Consider the following 13177-nt stretch of genomic DNA (forward strand, 5'->3'; position numbering starts at 1 on the left):
GATGTCAGAACTGTTCAGTGCCCTCATGTCTCTCTCTCTCTCTCTCTCTCTCTCTCTCTCTCTCTCTGTATTTCAGATGAAGCGTTTAGACTGTGAATTGGAGGTCTTAGTATTAAGACGTGTTTTATTTTTGCTGTGTGAGTTTCTGCTGTTGAACATGTTGACACAGTGTTTTTCTCCAGCTGTCACATTAAAGCCGTGAGTGTTTTTACAGTGTGACCTGCTCTCTCGATTCGTTTGAGCCTGTCTCTTAGTTTTCTTCTCTTTCTTTCTCTCATTTTTTTTTCCCAGAATCCCACAGCAGCAATTATGGGGCAAAAACAGAAATCTGCTGCTGCTTGTGATGTGACAAGAGACTTAAAGTGATACACACTCTATTTACAATTACTACAATAACTTGGTATAGTTAACAAAGCTCTAACGTAAAGTATGAAAGTTCAGCATTTGTGCTACAAGTCATGTTTATTTGTGTGACATTTTTCACATTGTACATTATACAAATGTCATAAAATCACACTGTAATGTCTGAAATGTCTTTAAGCCCCATTGAGCAAGTCAACGGTGACCGTAATAAGAAAAAAAGATCATGTAAGAGATCATGAGTCCTGAACAATGCTGAGAACAATATTCCAGATTTTGGGAGCCAAACAGAAAAAGGATCTCTCCCTCCTTTTGTAGATTTTGATATTCTAGGTGCTATTAACAGGCTAGTCTTTTGCAGCCATACTGAACGTGATGGAATATAGGAGAGGGTCGCTGAGCTTTATAAGTAAGTAGCAGACGTGTAAATGAATAGAAACAGTCGATGTGATGATGTGGTGATTTGTGTATGTGATGTTTCTCTCACAGATGTCCTCGTTTCTTCCTGCGGAAACTGTCTGTAATTTCAGCCTCATCAGTGTTGAGCTCTGAGTCTGCACTGAGACACAATCGAGCAGTTCAGACTTTTATTTATTTATACTGGACATTTAACAGCCCGATCTCTGCTGCTCCTTTGACACGCTTGAGTTACAGGCAGTGATTGAAGAGGAAGAAAAAAAGTGCAGGTAATCTCCTTGTTGGTATTAAACTTGATTTTTGGTGGGAAATATAATATACTCTGAGGCACAGTCGCAGTTTTTGTTCACAATATATGTTTATTTAAAAATAAATAAATAAACTTGGGCTTTTATAAACTGAACCGTAGCCAAACTTCTTTTTCTGTATTCATCTTACTTAACACTTTTATTGTAACTAACATGTTAAAATGAAATACAAAATGTAAATTATATGTTTATTTACATTAAAATAATATTTAATTACATTAAAAGAGGTATTTAATTATAATGTTCAAGTTCTGGCCATATATTCCTGGAATTTATCTGATCTAGCAGAGGAACAAATATGACCTCATACCCTCAACTAACAAATAGGTTTTCATTCATTTTTACTTTAAAAATAAAATCATACAATTTAGGGTTATTGTTTATGAAAACTGAGGAAGAGCAGTTAGATCTGTTAAAGTCTGTATCTTTGATAATATCGACCCGCATAAGACAACAGTGGCAATCTAATGTAGAACTCTCTCTTTACACAAAATAAATGTAGCTTAAAACTGAAAAAAGAGCATTATGTCTGTTCCCCCCTGGTTTGCTGGCTCATGTTTTGGAGAAGAGTGTCACTGAACTATGCCTGAACTGAACAAGCTTAAACATGCACGCTCCGGTCCAGGACTGGACCACGGATCACTTGATGACCACAGCTGCTGTTGTTGCACGTGTTGAGTGTTGTTAAACTCAACGCTGAGTTTTGCGCAGTGAGAGCTCGGGTGTTTAACACCATTTTTTCAAAATCATTTGTAAGGTCATATAAAAGTGATTGCCGGGCCTCATTGCATCACTGACTTACATTAAATAAAAACATTTCATCGTACCGGGAGATAGAACTAAGATCTAAAAGCACTAGAAGAGAAATGCAACCGTGATCAGATGATAAGAGCAAGTCATTTGTAACTCTGATAAGTGCAGTCTCTGAACTGTGGTGGGGCCTAAATCCTGACTGAAATTGTTCATATATACCATTTCTCTGTAGAAATGAACATAGTTGGGAGGACACTACCTTTTCTAGTATTTTCGACATAAATGAGAGATTTGAAATCAGTCTATAATTATCCAATTCTCCAGGATCAAGCTGTGGCTTCTTAATAAGCGGTTTGATAACTGCCATTTTAAAGTTTCTTGGGACATGTCCTAAGGATAGTGAGGAGTTAATAATATTAAGAAGAGTTTCTGAGATTACAGGGAATGCCTCTTTTAAGAGCTTAGTTGGTATTGGATCTAACATACATGTTGTGGCTTTTGATGTTTCGATAAGTTTTGTTAGCGCTTCATGACCTATGACAGTGAAGTATTAAAGTTGCTCGTGAGGAAAATTATGAGACTGTGACAGATGATTGCATAATTCCAATTTTATTTCTGATTATTTCAATTTTATCAGTAAAGAAATTCATGAAGTCATTACTATTGTGCTGCGATGGAATGTCTGGATCAGTCGAGGCTTTATTCCTAACTAATTTATCCACAGTACTGAATAAACACTAGGATTGTTGTGGTTATTTTCTATGAGTTTGCTAAAATATGCTGACCTGGCAGCTTTTAGTGCCTGTCTGTAGCTACAGACACTATCCTTCCATGCACCGCGAAATACCTCTAATTTTGTATTCTTCCACTTGCGCTCCATTTTCTGAGCTGCTCTCTTGAGAGCATGAGTGTGATCATTGTACCATGGTGTGGTGCTTTTTTCTTTAATTTTCTTTAATCAAGGGGGGCAACACTATCAAGAGTGCTAGAGAAGACTGTATTTATATTTTCTGTTATTACATCAAGTTCTTCTAGACTTTTTGGCTTACTGAGTATGTGAGACAATTCTGGAAGATTATTATTATATGGGGTAACGGACTAAAGTAGGGGGGTGTTCATTCAAAAAAGGTTGAGAACCACTGAAATATATGAATGTTTAAGTCACCAACAATTAAAGCTCTATCTATAGTAACTACTAGATCTGATAGAAAATGTGCAAATTCACCAAGGAAATCAGAATACGGCCCGGGTGATCTATATACTATAGCAAGGATAAAAGACAACAGAGATTTTTTATTTATATCTGACGATGTCACATTGAGCATTATTAGTTCAAAAGACTTAAATGTATATCCTGTCCTCTGAGTAACACTAAAAACTTCACTGTAAATTGTAGCAACACCTCCTCGACACTTCAGATGAGGCTCATGTTTATAACAATAATCTGGGGGAGTAGATTCATTTAAACTAATATATTCATCCGGTTTAAGACAGGTTTCATTCAAACAGAGCGCATCCAAACTATGATCTGTAATAATTTCATTTACAATTAGTGCTTTGGTTGAAAGAGATCTAATGCTTAGTAGCCCTACCTTTATATGATGTTTATCTTCTTTTTTTCATTTTTTTTTTCAAGTTTGACCTTAATCAAATTTTTTCTAAATGATTTAGTGAGGGGTTTGTGTTTGGTAGTTCGGGGAACAGACACAGTCTCTATATGATATCTAGGTGATGCAGTCTCTATGTGTTGTAGTTTATGTGACCTGTGTGACGTCTCAAGGCAGCTAGCAGACGTTTGGATTAACCAGTTTGTCTGCTTCCTGACCTGGGCCCCAGTTAGTCAGATACTATCACTATTAAGATTATGAGCCAAATTACTAGAGGGGAGAGCTGCACCTTCCGTATCTCTTTAGCTGGTCAGGTCTACCCCAAAAACTCTTCCAATTGTCTGTAAATCCTATGCTATTCTCCGGACACCACGCAGACATCCAGCCATTCAGTGACACTAATCTACTATAAACCTCATCACCATGATGAGCAAGGAGGGGGCCAGAGCATATTACAGTGTCTGACATCATTTTTGCAAGTTCACACACCTCTTAAACATTATCTCTAATGATCTCCGACTGGCAAAGCCAGACATCATTAGTGCCGACATGAATAACAATTTTAGAAAATCTACATTTAGCATGAGTCAGCACTTGTAAATTTGATCTGATGTCACATGCTCGAGTCCCCGAAATGCATTTAACAATAGTGGCTGGAGTCTCTATTTCCACGTTCCTTACAATAGAATAATCTATAACCATGGCTCTTTCAACATGATCCTCAGTGGGTGCATCACTGAGTCGGGAGAATCGATTGGAAATCCTAATAGGAACAGGAGAGTGGTGTCGCTTTGCTGAGCGAGTATGCCACCGAGACATCACCCAAATGCCCTGCTGCGGGGGCTCTACAGACGGAACCAAAGTGTGTGTGTTGCTCGCTGTTCTACCCACTTTCGAAACAGTATCTACCGGCTTCTCTTTCTCACTGACCTCCACTAGCATTTGGATGCGTGTCTCTAACTCATTAACCTTCTCTGTCAGCCTGAATAATTCCTTACATTAATCACATGTAAATCCCTCACTGCTGATGGAAGAAGCTATAGTAAACATATGGCATGCACTGCAAGAAGAAATAACATGAGTGGATGCCATGACTTACTGCACTTATTTGTTGTTGTTATGATTGTTCTTGAGCAGTGAGGGTTTGAGATCGATGTGGTTTGATGTGTTCCTGATCAGCAGATATTTGAGATTGATGCAATAATCCATTGAAAACATAGAGGAGAAAACAAATGCACACAGTTGAAATATGATGTAGACAAGCGGGGAAAAAAAGACAAGAAAAAATAGAGAAAACGGGTCCATGTGGTAAAATACATGCAGTTGAATAAGTAGAAAAGCGGAATAAAACCAAAGCATGTGGTAAAATGGCAAAGGATAAAATAAAGAACGTATAAGAATAAGCAATGCTAAGCAGGCTAGCAAGCTACAAACAAACACAGACTCGGTGTGTGTGTGTGTGTGTGTGTGTGTGTGTGTGTGTGTGTGTGAGACTGTGTGTGACTGTGTGTGCGTGCGTGTGTGTGTGTGTGTGAGACTGTGTGTGCTTGCATGTGTATGTGTGTGTGCTTGCGTGCATGTGTGTGTGTATACAGTGTGTGCTTACGTGTGTGTGTCTGTGTGTGTGCATGTGTGTGTGCTTGTGTGTGTGCTTGCGTGTGTGTGTGTGTGTGTGTGTGTGTGTGTGTGTGTGTGTGTGAGACTGTGTGTGTGTGTGTGTGTGTGTGTGAGACTGTGTGTGTGTGTGTGTGTGTGTGTGACTGTGTGTGCTTGCGTGTGTGTGTGTGTGTGTGTGTGTGTGTGCTTGCGTGCGTGCGTGTGTGTGTGACTGTGGGTGCTTGCGTGCGTGTGTGTGAGTGTGTGTGTGTGTGTGTGTGTGTGAGTGTGTGTGTGTGTGAGTGTGTGTGTGTGTGACTGTAATGTATCGGAGAGTTTTAATAAAACATAAGTGTGTTCTGATGATGTTTAAGTGAGATCTCTGTTTCTCTCTCTCTCTTCTACATGAATTATTTTGTGTCCCTCGCTGTCACTGTGCAGTAAATGATGAGTTGAGGATTAAACATTTACTCGCCTTCATGTTGTTCCAAACCCGTTTTATTTTATTCTGAGGAACACAAAAATGTTAGACACAATATACACAATATATAACATTACTGTGACAGCAAATAATATGATATCACACTCTGTAACTCTTCTAAATCAGAGGCCTGTGCTGAGTAGAACTGCATAGAATAGTCCTGTAAATTATATTATTGAATTAATTGATTTTCCAGTAGTCATGTTTGGATTGTGTCGTTTATTTCTACTTTTCTATTTTCCATAAAAATAAAAATAAATTCTCACAAAGTATAAAAATCAAATGAAAATATATTTACTGAATTAAACATTGACGATGAGATTCCCCCTATTAAGAGAATCTAATTGAGGAAACTTTCTCTATTTGGAAAGAGGCCACGAGGTTTGTTCTTTAATATTTGGTGTTAGGTCTGAACGGGACACGTCGATCAAGAGCATTTACTGCTGATTCAACAATTATTATGATGACAACAATAAAACAGAAGCCCTCAAGATTCAGATTTACTGGCATAGTAATAATAATAATAATAATAATAATAATAAGCGTTATACTGCCAAATCATAGTAACATACACAAATACACACAGTTGAAGAAAAACGTGCAGAAATACAATAAAATGAATAGTAAAAAATGAAAAATAAAGCAGTTTTTCTCTCACACACACACTAGCAGAAGACTATGAATTTGTAGAGTTGACTTTTACAGTAAGGCTTGTAATAGAAATATATGGCGGTGATGGTGTTTTAATAAGTTCTGTTTAATGTCTTCACTGAGGCGCGAGAGAACCTGTCAAATCCATCCGAGCAGAAAACAGCCCGCTGGGTAATAGAAGGAGGATTTATCGAGGGAAAAATACAGCGAAGAAAATGAAACCCGTTTATTCTTCAGCTACCCTAAATTTTGTAGCAATTAATCTGCCCAATTTGATTACGAACAGCACAAATTAAACAATAAAGAGCTGTCTAATGAGGAATTAATTATGGGGCGCGCGGGGTTTGAGGGGCGGGCAGTTAGCGCGGGAAACTGTGGCGCGCTCAATGTGTGGCGGGACTGATAGCGGCTCACGAGCTGATCGTCAAGATGAACCGAAATCAATCGTGCTTTAACGGGCTCATTAAACTCAACGGCGGCGACCTGACCTCGTGCAGAGATGGAAACCAGAGGCAGAAAATACCCTCCCGCGGATTTATCGCGGTAATAGTGTACGTCACTGAACTCCTGATTAAACCGTCACAGCCGCCCGTGATTAAAAACCCCACAGGTCAAATGTGTTCAATAAGAGATGATTTACCATGGACACAGAATAAAAGGGCAAGTCTCAATGTAAAAAAACAAATAAATATATAGGCTATAAACTTAGATTCATTAATAATAATAGATTAATTACTATTAACAATAATTACATAAATAATGTTATGGGTATGAAAAACTATTCTGACTGTTCAGTTTCAGCAAAGTTTACAATTATTCTTGAGTTTTTATAGTTCTGTGATGCTGGAGAGAGACAGAACGGGTTTTATCAGAACTCAGTGTGCTTTAATTTAAACTGCTTCATAAATGCTATTTACATATGCAAACAAGTAGCCTAATGTTGGACAAATGACATGAAGAAAACAAGCAAACAAACCAAGAAGGGCAGTTATTATAAGCGAAACAAATTAAATGGTAAATCAGAACAGGAAAAACCAAGAAAAACAACGATCTTCTTATATTAATGAAAATAATCCATAGCTGGTTTCAACACTGTTATATAGTTCTGCTTTATGTATTTAAGTGCTGAACAATACATTCTCAAATTAAAAACTGATTCTTCAATACACTCAATGACTAATCATGTTTATCTTCATTAAACTCACACTCAAGTAACACAAAAACAATAAATTATAGTAATAATGATATCAATTATAACTTCAAAGTTACCCTCTGAAGAATATGTTCTGTACCCAACCTTCTTCTTAAAGAATATACTTGGAGAATACTTAAGAAATATGTCAGCAAATTCCCACTTATCAGAATCAGAAGTCATCAGTTAACAGTTATAACTGAGTTTATTCAAGATGTGCTTTTCTTGCTGTATCACAGAGTTTCAGTTTCAGATAAATGTAGATATATCGATTTGTGGTTGCAATGACAGACTTCAAATAGCTGTCGATTTCATTCAAACGATACATAGACACGCATCAAGACCTATACAAGACAAATAATTTACCCTGTTTAATTAATCTCATTTGTTAATATGTGTTTGTGTAAACAGCCATCTTTTAGTGTTGCTTAGATAGGTCGGACAAATCAGTTGTATTGGAAATAGTCATGCGGTGGCGTTATGTGTTTCAGAAATAACCGTATATTTATTGTGTCAGTATTTGATGTGTTATCTGAATCACTGAATGCGCACAGCAGGAGCAGATCAAACACGTTATTCAGTTCAGTGAGTTGAAATTAATGTTATTAGTGAGTTCTGTGTGTAATAACGCCGCTAATTAAATTTCATCTGCAGGTAATTGATTCCCGCGCTTCTATCGGGTCGGAACACTGTTATATTTTAGTGTCATGTGGAGGTTCATTTCTCGTTTAGAATTTGACAATTTCAAACATTTAAACATGTATGTGTAGCCTACTATAAACATAAAGATTCACTAATATCCTTTCGGTTTAGTTCAGAATATTTGCGCCCCACTTAAAATTGCAGCGGGTTTGCCAGCTTAATATAATAATAGGCTAATTATTATTATTATTATTATTATTATTATTATTATTATTAGGCCTATTATTACTTAGAAGAAAAATCATGTCTCATGAATAAGAATTAATGTAATTGCCCCCTTTAGTGTGATTGCTCACCTGCCATACATTAGTTAATTACATTATTCTCCTTTATGACACTGTCAGATGCAAGTTTCCTCGGAATGCAACAACTGCTTAAACTATTTAACTGTTATTCAAAACTTGACAGCATGACGGTTATCCTTTAGAACAGATACTGAAGTACTTAAATGTTGACTGGCCCATGACATGTTTTCATTACACTCAACTGAGAAATATGTCATCTGTCAATCATCGACAGATGGAGAGAGAGGAGCCGGGTTCCAGAGAAGGCTAAACTAATCTGTGGCATAAATAACTGTAAGGCATTGAGTGGCTCTTTACGCCTGATTGCACTAATTGCTTTGAAACAGGAAACATTATTTGTAATGATTCCTGAAGCCGCTTCTTTCATCTTCACAAAGAGCATCATAACTACACACTCTTGCAGCAAAATCGTAAGGATTCGTACGACTTTTTTAAAATTTGGCTAATTCATATGATATCCTACAACTGCACTCATATGAATTCGTACGACTTTCACTACAGCCAATGACGTCGCGACAATAACTTGCTTCTGTCACACACAGTATCTTCCTATCATGTTTACATACTTTACTGATTGGTTAGTTTTAAATAAGGGGATAATATTAATAAGCATGTCTTTAATGCCTCATGCGCAGAACTGGAGCTTACTTCCGCATTAGACATGTGGGCATTTGCAAGTGATGAAATAATACAAATGTATACGAATGAACTCGGAAATCATACGAAATAGCCAACTTGTAAAATGTGTACGAATTTTCATGAGACTGGGTTGCATTATAATGTTGTTATCAAACTCTGAAGAACCCTTCCGTCCACATGAAGACTCAATCAGAGCATCTGTTCAGATGTGTGAACATGTTCGCTCATATTCTAGAACTTTGCAGTAGGACATGATGTCCAGAGCACGATTCAAAGAGCAATTTTTGCGTTAAAACCAGTTTTAATAGGACACACGTGTTCCGCAGCGACAAAATTCCTGCAAATATTCGGATCTCACTTTTCACCCAGGGCAAACGTTTCCCTGGAACCGTCTTTTGATATCCACTGAGCCTTTTAAGTCTTTTAAAGTCAGAATTGACAGACTCTGCATGAAAAGGGTTAAGACAACTCTCGGAGAGACACCACAAAGGCTCTTTGTCTCGCGTGCCTGCCTCCAGACTCAGAATCAAAGGTGGAGTTTGTGAAGTTAAACAAAGCTCCGATGAGACTTACAGTCGCTTTGTGTCACAGTTCAGCCCTCATTTGTTGCCCTGAGATTTCAATACAAAACTATGGTAATCACCTTTTCCACGGCACATCATTGCATTTAAAGCTCGAGTGTTTGGCATGCTAATTGCCCCTCAACTCAGTTTCCCCGCAAGGCTCGCGCTCGGTTCCCTGCACAAACAAACAAAGGCAGATATTTACTACTCTGACACACTAAGGACATCAATACAGAACCGTTCTCTCTCTCTCTCTCTCTCTCTCTCTTTTTTTTTTTTTTTTTTTTTTGGTGGATAATGTGTTTCGTGTGTGCATATTTGTGTTTATGTAGCGCGAGGATCAAACATTCCCGCAGCGCGTGAGAGCGCGAGACTTCAAAGCGCGCGACACACAGCGCCACTCATTTCATCTAATGGGCTTTAAGTGTCTCCAACATAATTACAGATTTATTCCGTTTAAGCGCCGGATGCGAAATTAAGGAAATGCTAAATTACCGCTTGCGTGTAATTTTATCAGTTACAACCAATTACAGTTTACTAAAGGGGTGAACTGGTTTAAGTCAGAGTAACAAGAATGCAAGAATGCATACAACAGTAAAGCCTTGAATTCAGCCCGAGAACATTACAGTCAAAGTTCTATAAACCTACACACATTATTACTATTATTATTATTACTATTATTATTATTATTATTATTTGTGATGTAAAGTAGCAACAGAGTTCATTCTTTGCACTCTCTCATCATGACCTCTGAGCAGCTCTATTACACCAGCTATAGTGCCAGTAAAAAAGGGAAAGCTTGGCGTGTGATCGGTTAAGAAAGTGATTTTTTCTTTCTTTTTTTTTCTTTTTTCTTTTTTTTCTTTTTTTCAGGCGGAATGTCCTGAGGCCCTTCATGAGGGTTAAAGTTCTGCGCTTTGATCCCGCCGCTGCTGGCGCCAAAAAACAACATCACCGAGACTGACTAATTACCTCAGAAAAAAACACTAATCACCACTGATTGATTATTTTCAACAATTAGCGGCGCTGATATTGTGCAGAGACAGACTGCACGTTTATAAATGATATGCAACACTTAAAGTTACGGGATTCATTCCCGGTGCACAATCTTTACCGCAACAGAACATAGACTGACTCCTTTAAAATATCAGTTTGGGCTCATAAATATATACACACAGATTTCCCCTGTAAGAATGACCTCTGTCCTCCTTCCCTGATCACCCATCTTTTCATTTCAGTGGTCAAAAGAAAACATTTGCCCATCCAGACAGGCATATTAAAGAACAAGTCAATAGTTTTGGCCTAAACAAAAAAAGCATTGTATGCTAACTGAATAATAATAGTCTGAAGCGAAACTATTATCATTGTTTTTCTTATTATTTACCATCAACGTAGAAACAGCTATAAAATACACAACATCTTCATCCTTTACTTTGTTCTGCTCAACACAACACAACACAACACAACACAACACAACACAACACAACACACAAAAGTCAGACTTGTGGAGAAACTGTAGCGCCTCCCCTCTCTCTCCTGATTGGATCATTGATGTGTTATTAGCTCTCAGTACTTCACACTGGAGTTCAACATGATGTTCTAAAGGACGTGACACTTCAGATCGTGTATAGCCCCGGTTATTGACATGTCTTCTGAAGCTGCTGAAGATCAATCCCGTGTGATTTTAGGAGCTCAAGGAGAGATGCAGACCAGCCTCAGTGTGGAAGAGGACAGAGAGAAACCGAAGATCCTCCCGTTCAGCGTTGAAGCTCTGATGTCAGACCGGAGACCGAGCAGCTCTATCGCCGGGACATCACACACTCACACTCCAGATCGGCCCGGTGTTCGGTTGACTTTAGGATCCTCATTTTCGGTGGATGTTCTAAAACTGCACGAGGACGCGCCGGTAAAGACGGAGAGCACAGAGCTCGTGGAGCGGAGCGCATGGATCCAAAATCCCCGTTTCTCTCCCAGTGAGTGACATTACTCCCCACAGACACTCAAATCCATAACAGACATTTGCATGCCTTGAACACTGACATATACACGCATGTTCAGCTCAGATGTATCTGTAACCACTTGCAAAATAGGTTTAACCACTCTCAGGAAAAAAAAAAAAAAAAAAAAAAAAAAAAAAACAGTCACTGGGGTAGTCCATTATTTTGGGTAAATATTTGTGTCCTTAAGGAAAAAAATAAAATAAAAAACTACGTTTTTTTTTTTTTTTTTTTATCCCAGAAGAACAAATCATTTACATTTAAAAACGTACGGAATAAGGTACAATTGTGTTCTCTAAACACAGAAATGTCCCCTTAAGGGTACCACCCCAAAACGGCCCTTGAACCTTAAACATTAGACCTAAAAAAAGCGTTTTTTATTTGGATTTCACCATGAAGCTTCTGATAAATTTACTGTGTGAACAGGAATAATTTCTCATATTCGTACCTTAATAAAAAAAGACGTAACTTTATCATTATAATCATATTTTTAACATATTATGGTAGGCTATCTAAAAAGTTATTTCTTATGCGAACTCATTCTGTTGACAGATAAATATAAAGTAGATTCAGATGAATTTAAAAGAGCCTAAAGTTTTGTTTTTGTTCACTTTAGGGCGACTCAGTCCTCCCGCGTGCCCTCTGAGAAAACACAAAACCAACCGAAAGCCTCGAACCCCGTTCAGCACGTGTCAGCTGCTGGCGCTCGAGAGGAAGTTCCGTCAGAAACAGTACCTGTCCATCGCCGAACGGGCCGAGTTCTCCAGCTCGCTGAACCTGACGGAGACTCAGGTGAAGATCTGGTTCCAGAACCGACGAGCCAAAGCGAAAAGACTGCAGGAGGCCGAACTCGAGAAACTAAAAATGGCCACCAAACCGATGTTGCCTCCCGCATTCGGGATTTCATTTCCACTCGGTGCTCACGTGCCCGCCGCATATACCGGATCACATCAGTTTCACAGACACTCCGTGAGCGTGAGTCCGGTGGGACTGTACACACACATGGGATATAGCATGTATCATTTAGCTTAAGATGATTGTGTTTGTCCATCTGAATTCTGTTCAGATAAAAGACGATCATTTCATACGGCCCGTACTTTCACATATAGAGTTATGAAAGCATCTTTGGTCACAGGTAGGTCAGGTGGAAACAGTCGGTATCTCACACGTGCATTCGTAGCAATGCGTTTATGATCAAACCTCTTCTTTCAAACTCTCATGAATGTCTTAAACTATAGCATTTAAAAAATAAATGATTCCCTTCGAAAGGGATACTCTGAACTGTAAAATATTGTACATTGATAAATAAATGCCATTTATATTATGAATATATTTGTTAAATAAATTAACAACAAATTGTCTTTGTCATTAGTATTTATTGTTTGTTGAGTAGAAACATGGTCCAGATGTCAATGAGTGAAATGCTCAAATGTATTTTAAAACATGTTAGAAAGTAGGCAGTGAAACACATATTGTGATGTGGTGATGTTTGGAGACTCCAGATCTCAATAACTGTAAATCAGCATCATAGATGGGTCAAATATTACACTAAAACCCGGTTCACAAACTAAAACTACAATTTTACCAGATGTACATTCCTAACAAT

At 38.1% G+C, this 13177-nt stretch overlaps 1 protein-coding gene across 1 annotated transcript; it reads left to right on the forward strand.

Moving 5' to 3' along the window:
* The first annotated feature begins 11185 nt into the window (after positions 1 to 11185).
* On the forward strand, positions 11186 to 12876 carry msx1a (muscle segment homeobox 1a). The gene is made up of 2 exons (XM_051658492.1): positions 11186 to 11547; positions 12188 to 12876. Exons 1-2 carry the CDS (start codon positions 11220 to 11222, stop codon positions 12601 to 12603), a joined length of 744 nt encoding a protein of 247 aa, XP_051514452.1. The 5' UTR covers positions 11186 to 11219; the 3' UTR covers positions 12604 to 12876.
* Positions 12877 to 13177: the final 301 nt, after the last annotated feature.

The sequence above is a fragment of the Myxocyprinus asiaticus genome, chromosome 27 (genome assembly GCF_019703515.2).
Source record: "Myxocyprinus asiaticus isolate MX2 ecotype Aquarium Trade chromosome 27, UBuf_Myxa_2, whole genome shotgun sequence".
NCBI classification, from domain to species: domain Eukaryota; kingdom Metazoa; phylum Chordata; class Actinopteri; order Cypriniformes; family Catostomidae; genus Myxocyprinus; species Myxocyprinus asiaticus.

Excerpts from the sequence above, each read along its gene's own strand:
- msx1a (XM_051658492.1), top strand. The coding sequence starts at position 11,220 with ATGTCTTCTGAAGCTGCTGAAGATCAATCCCGTGTGATTTTAGGAGCT. Across the intron at positions 11,548-12,187 it reads AAATCCCCGTTTCTCTCCCA|GGCGACTCAGTCCTCCCGCG; the intron begins GTGAGTGACATT and ends TGTTCACTTTAG.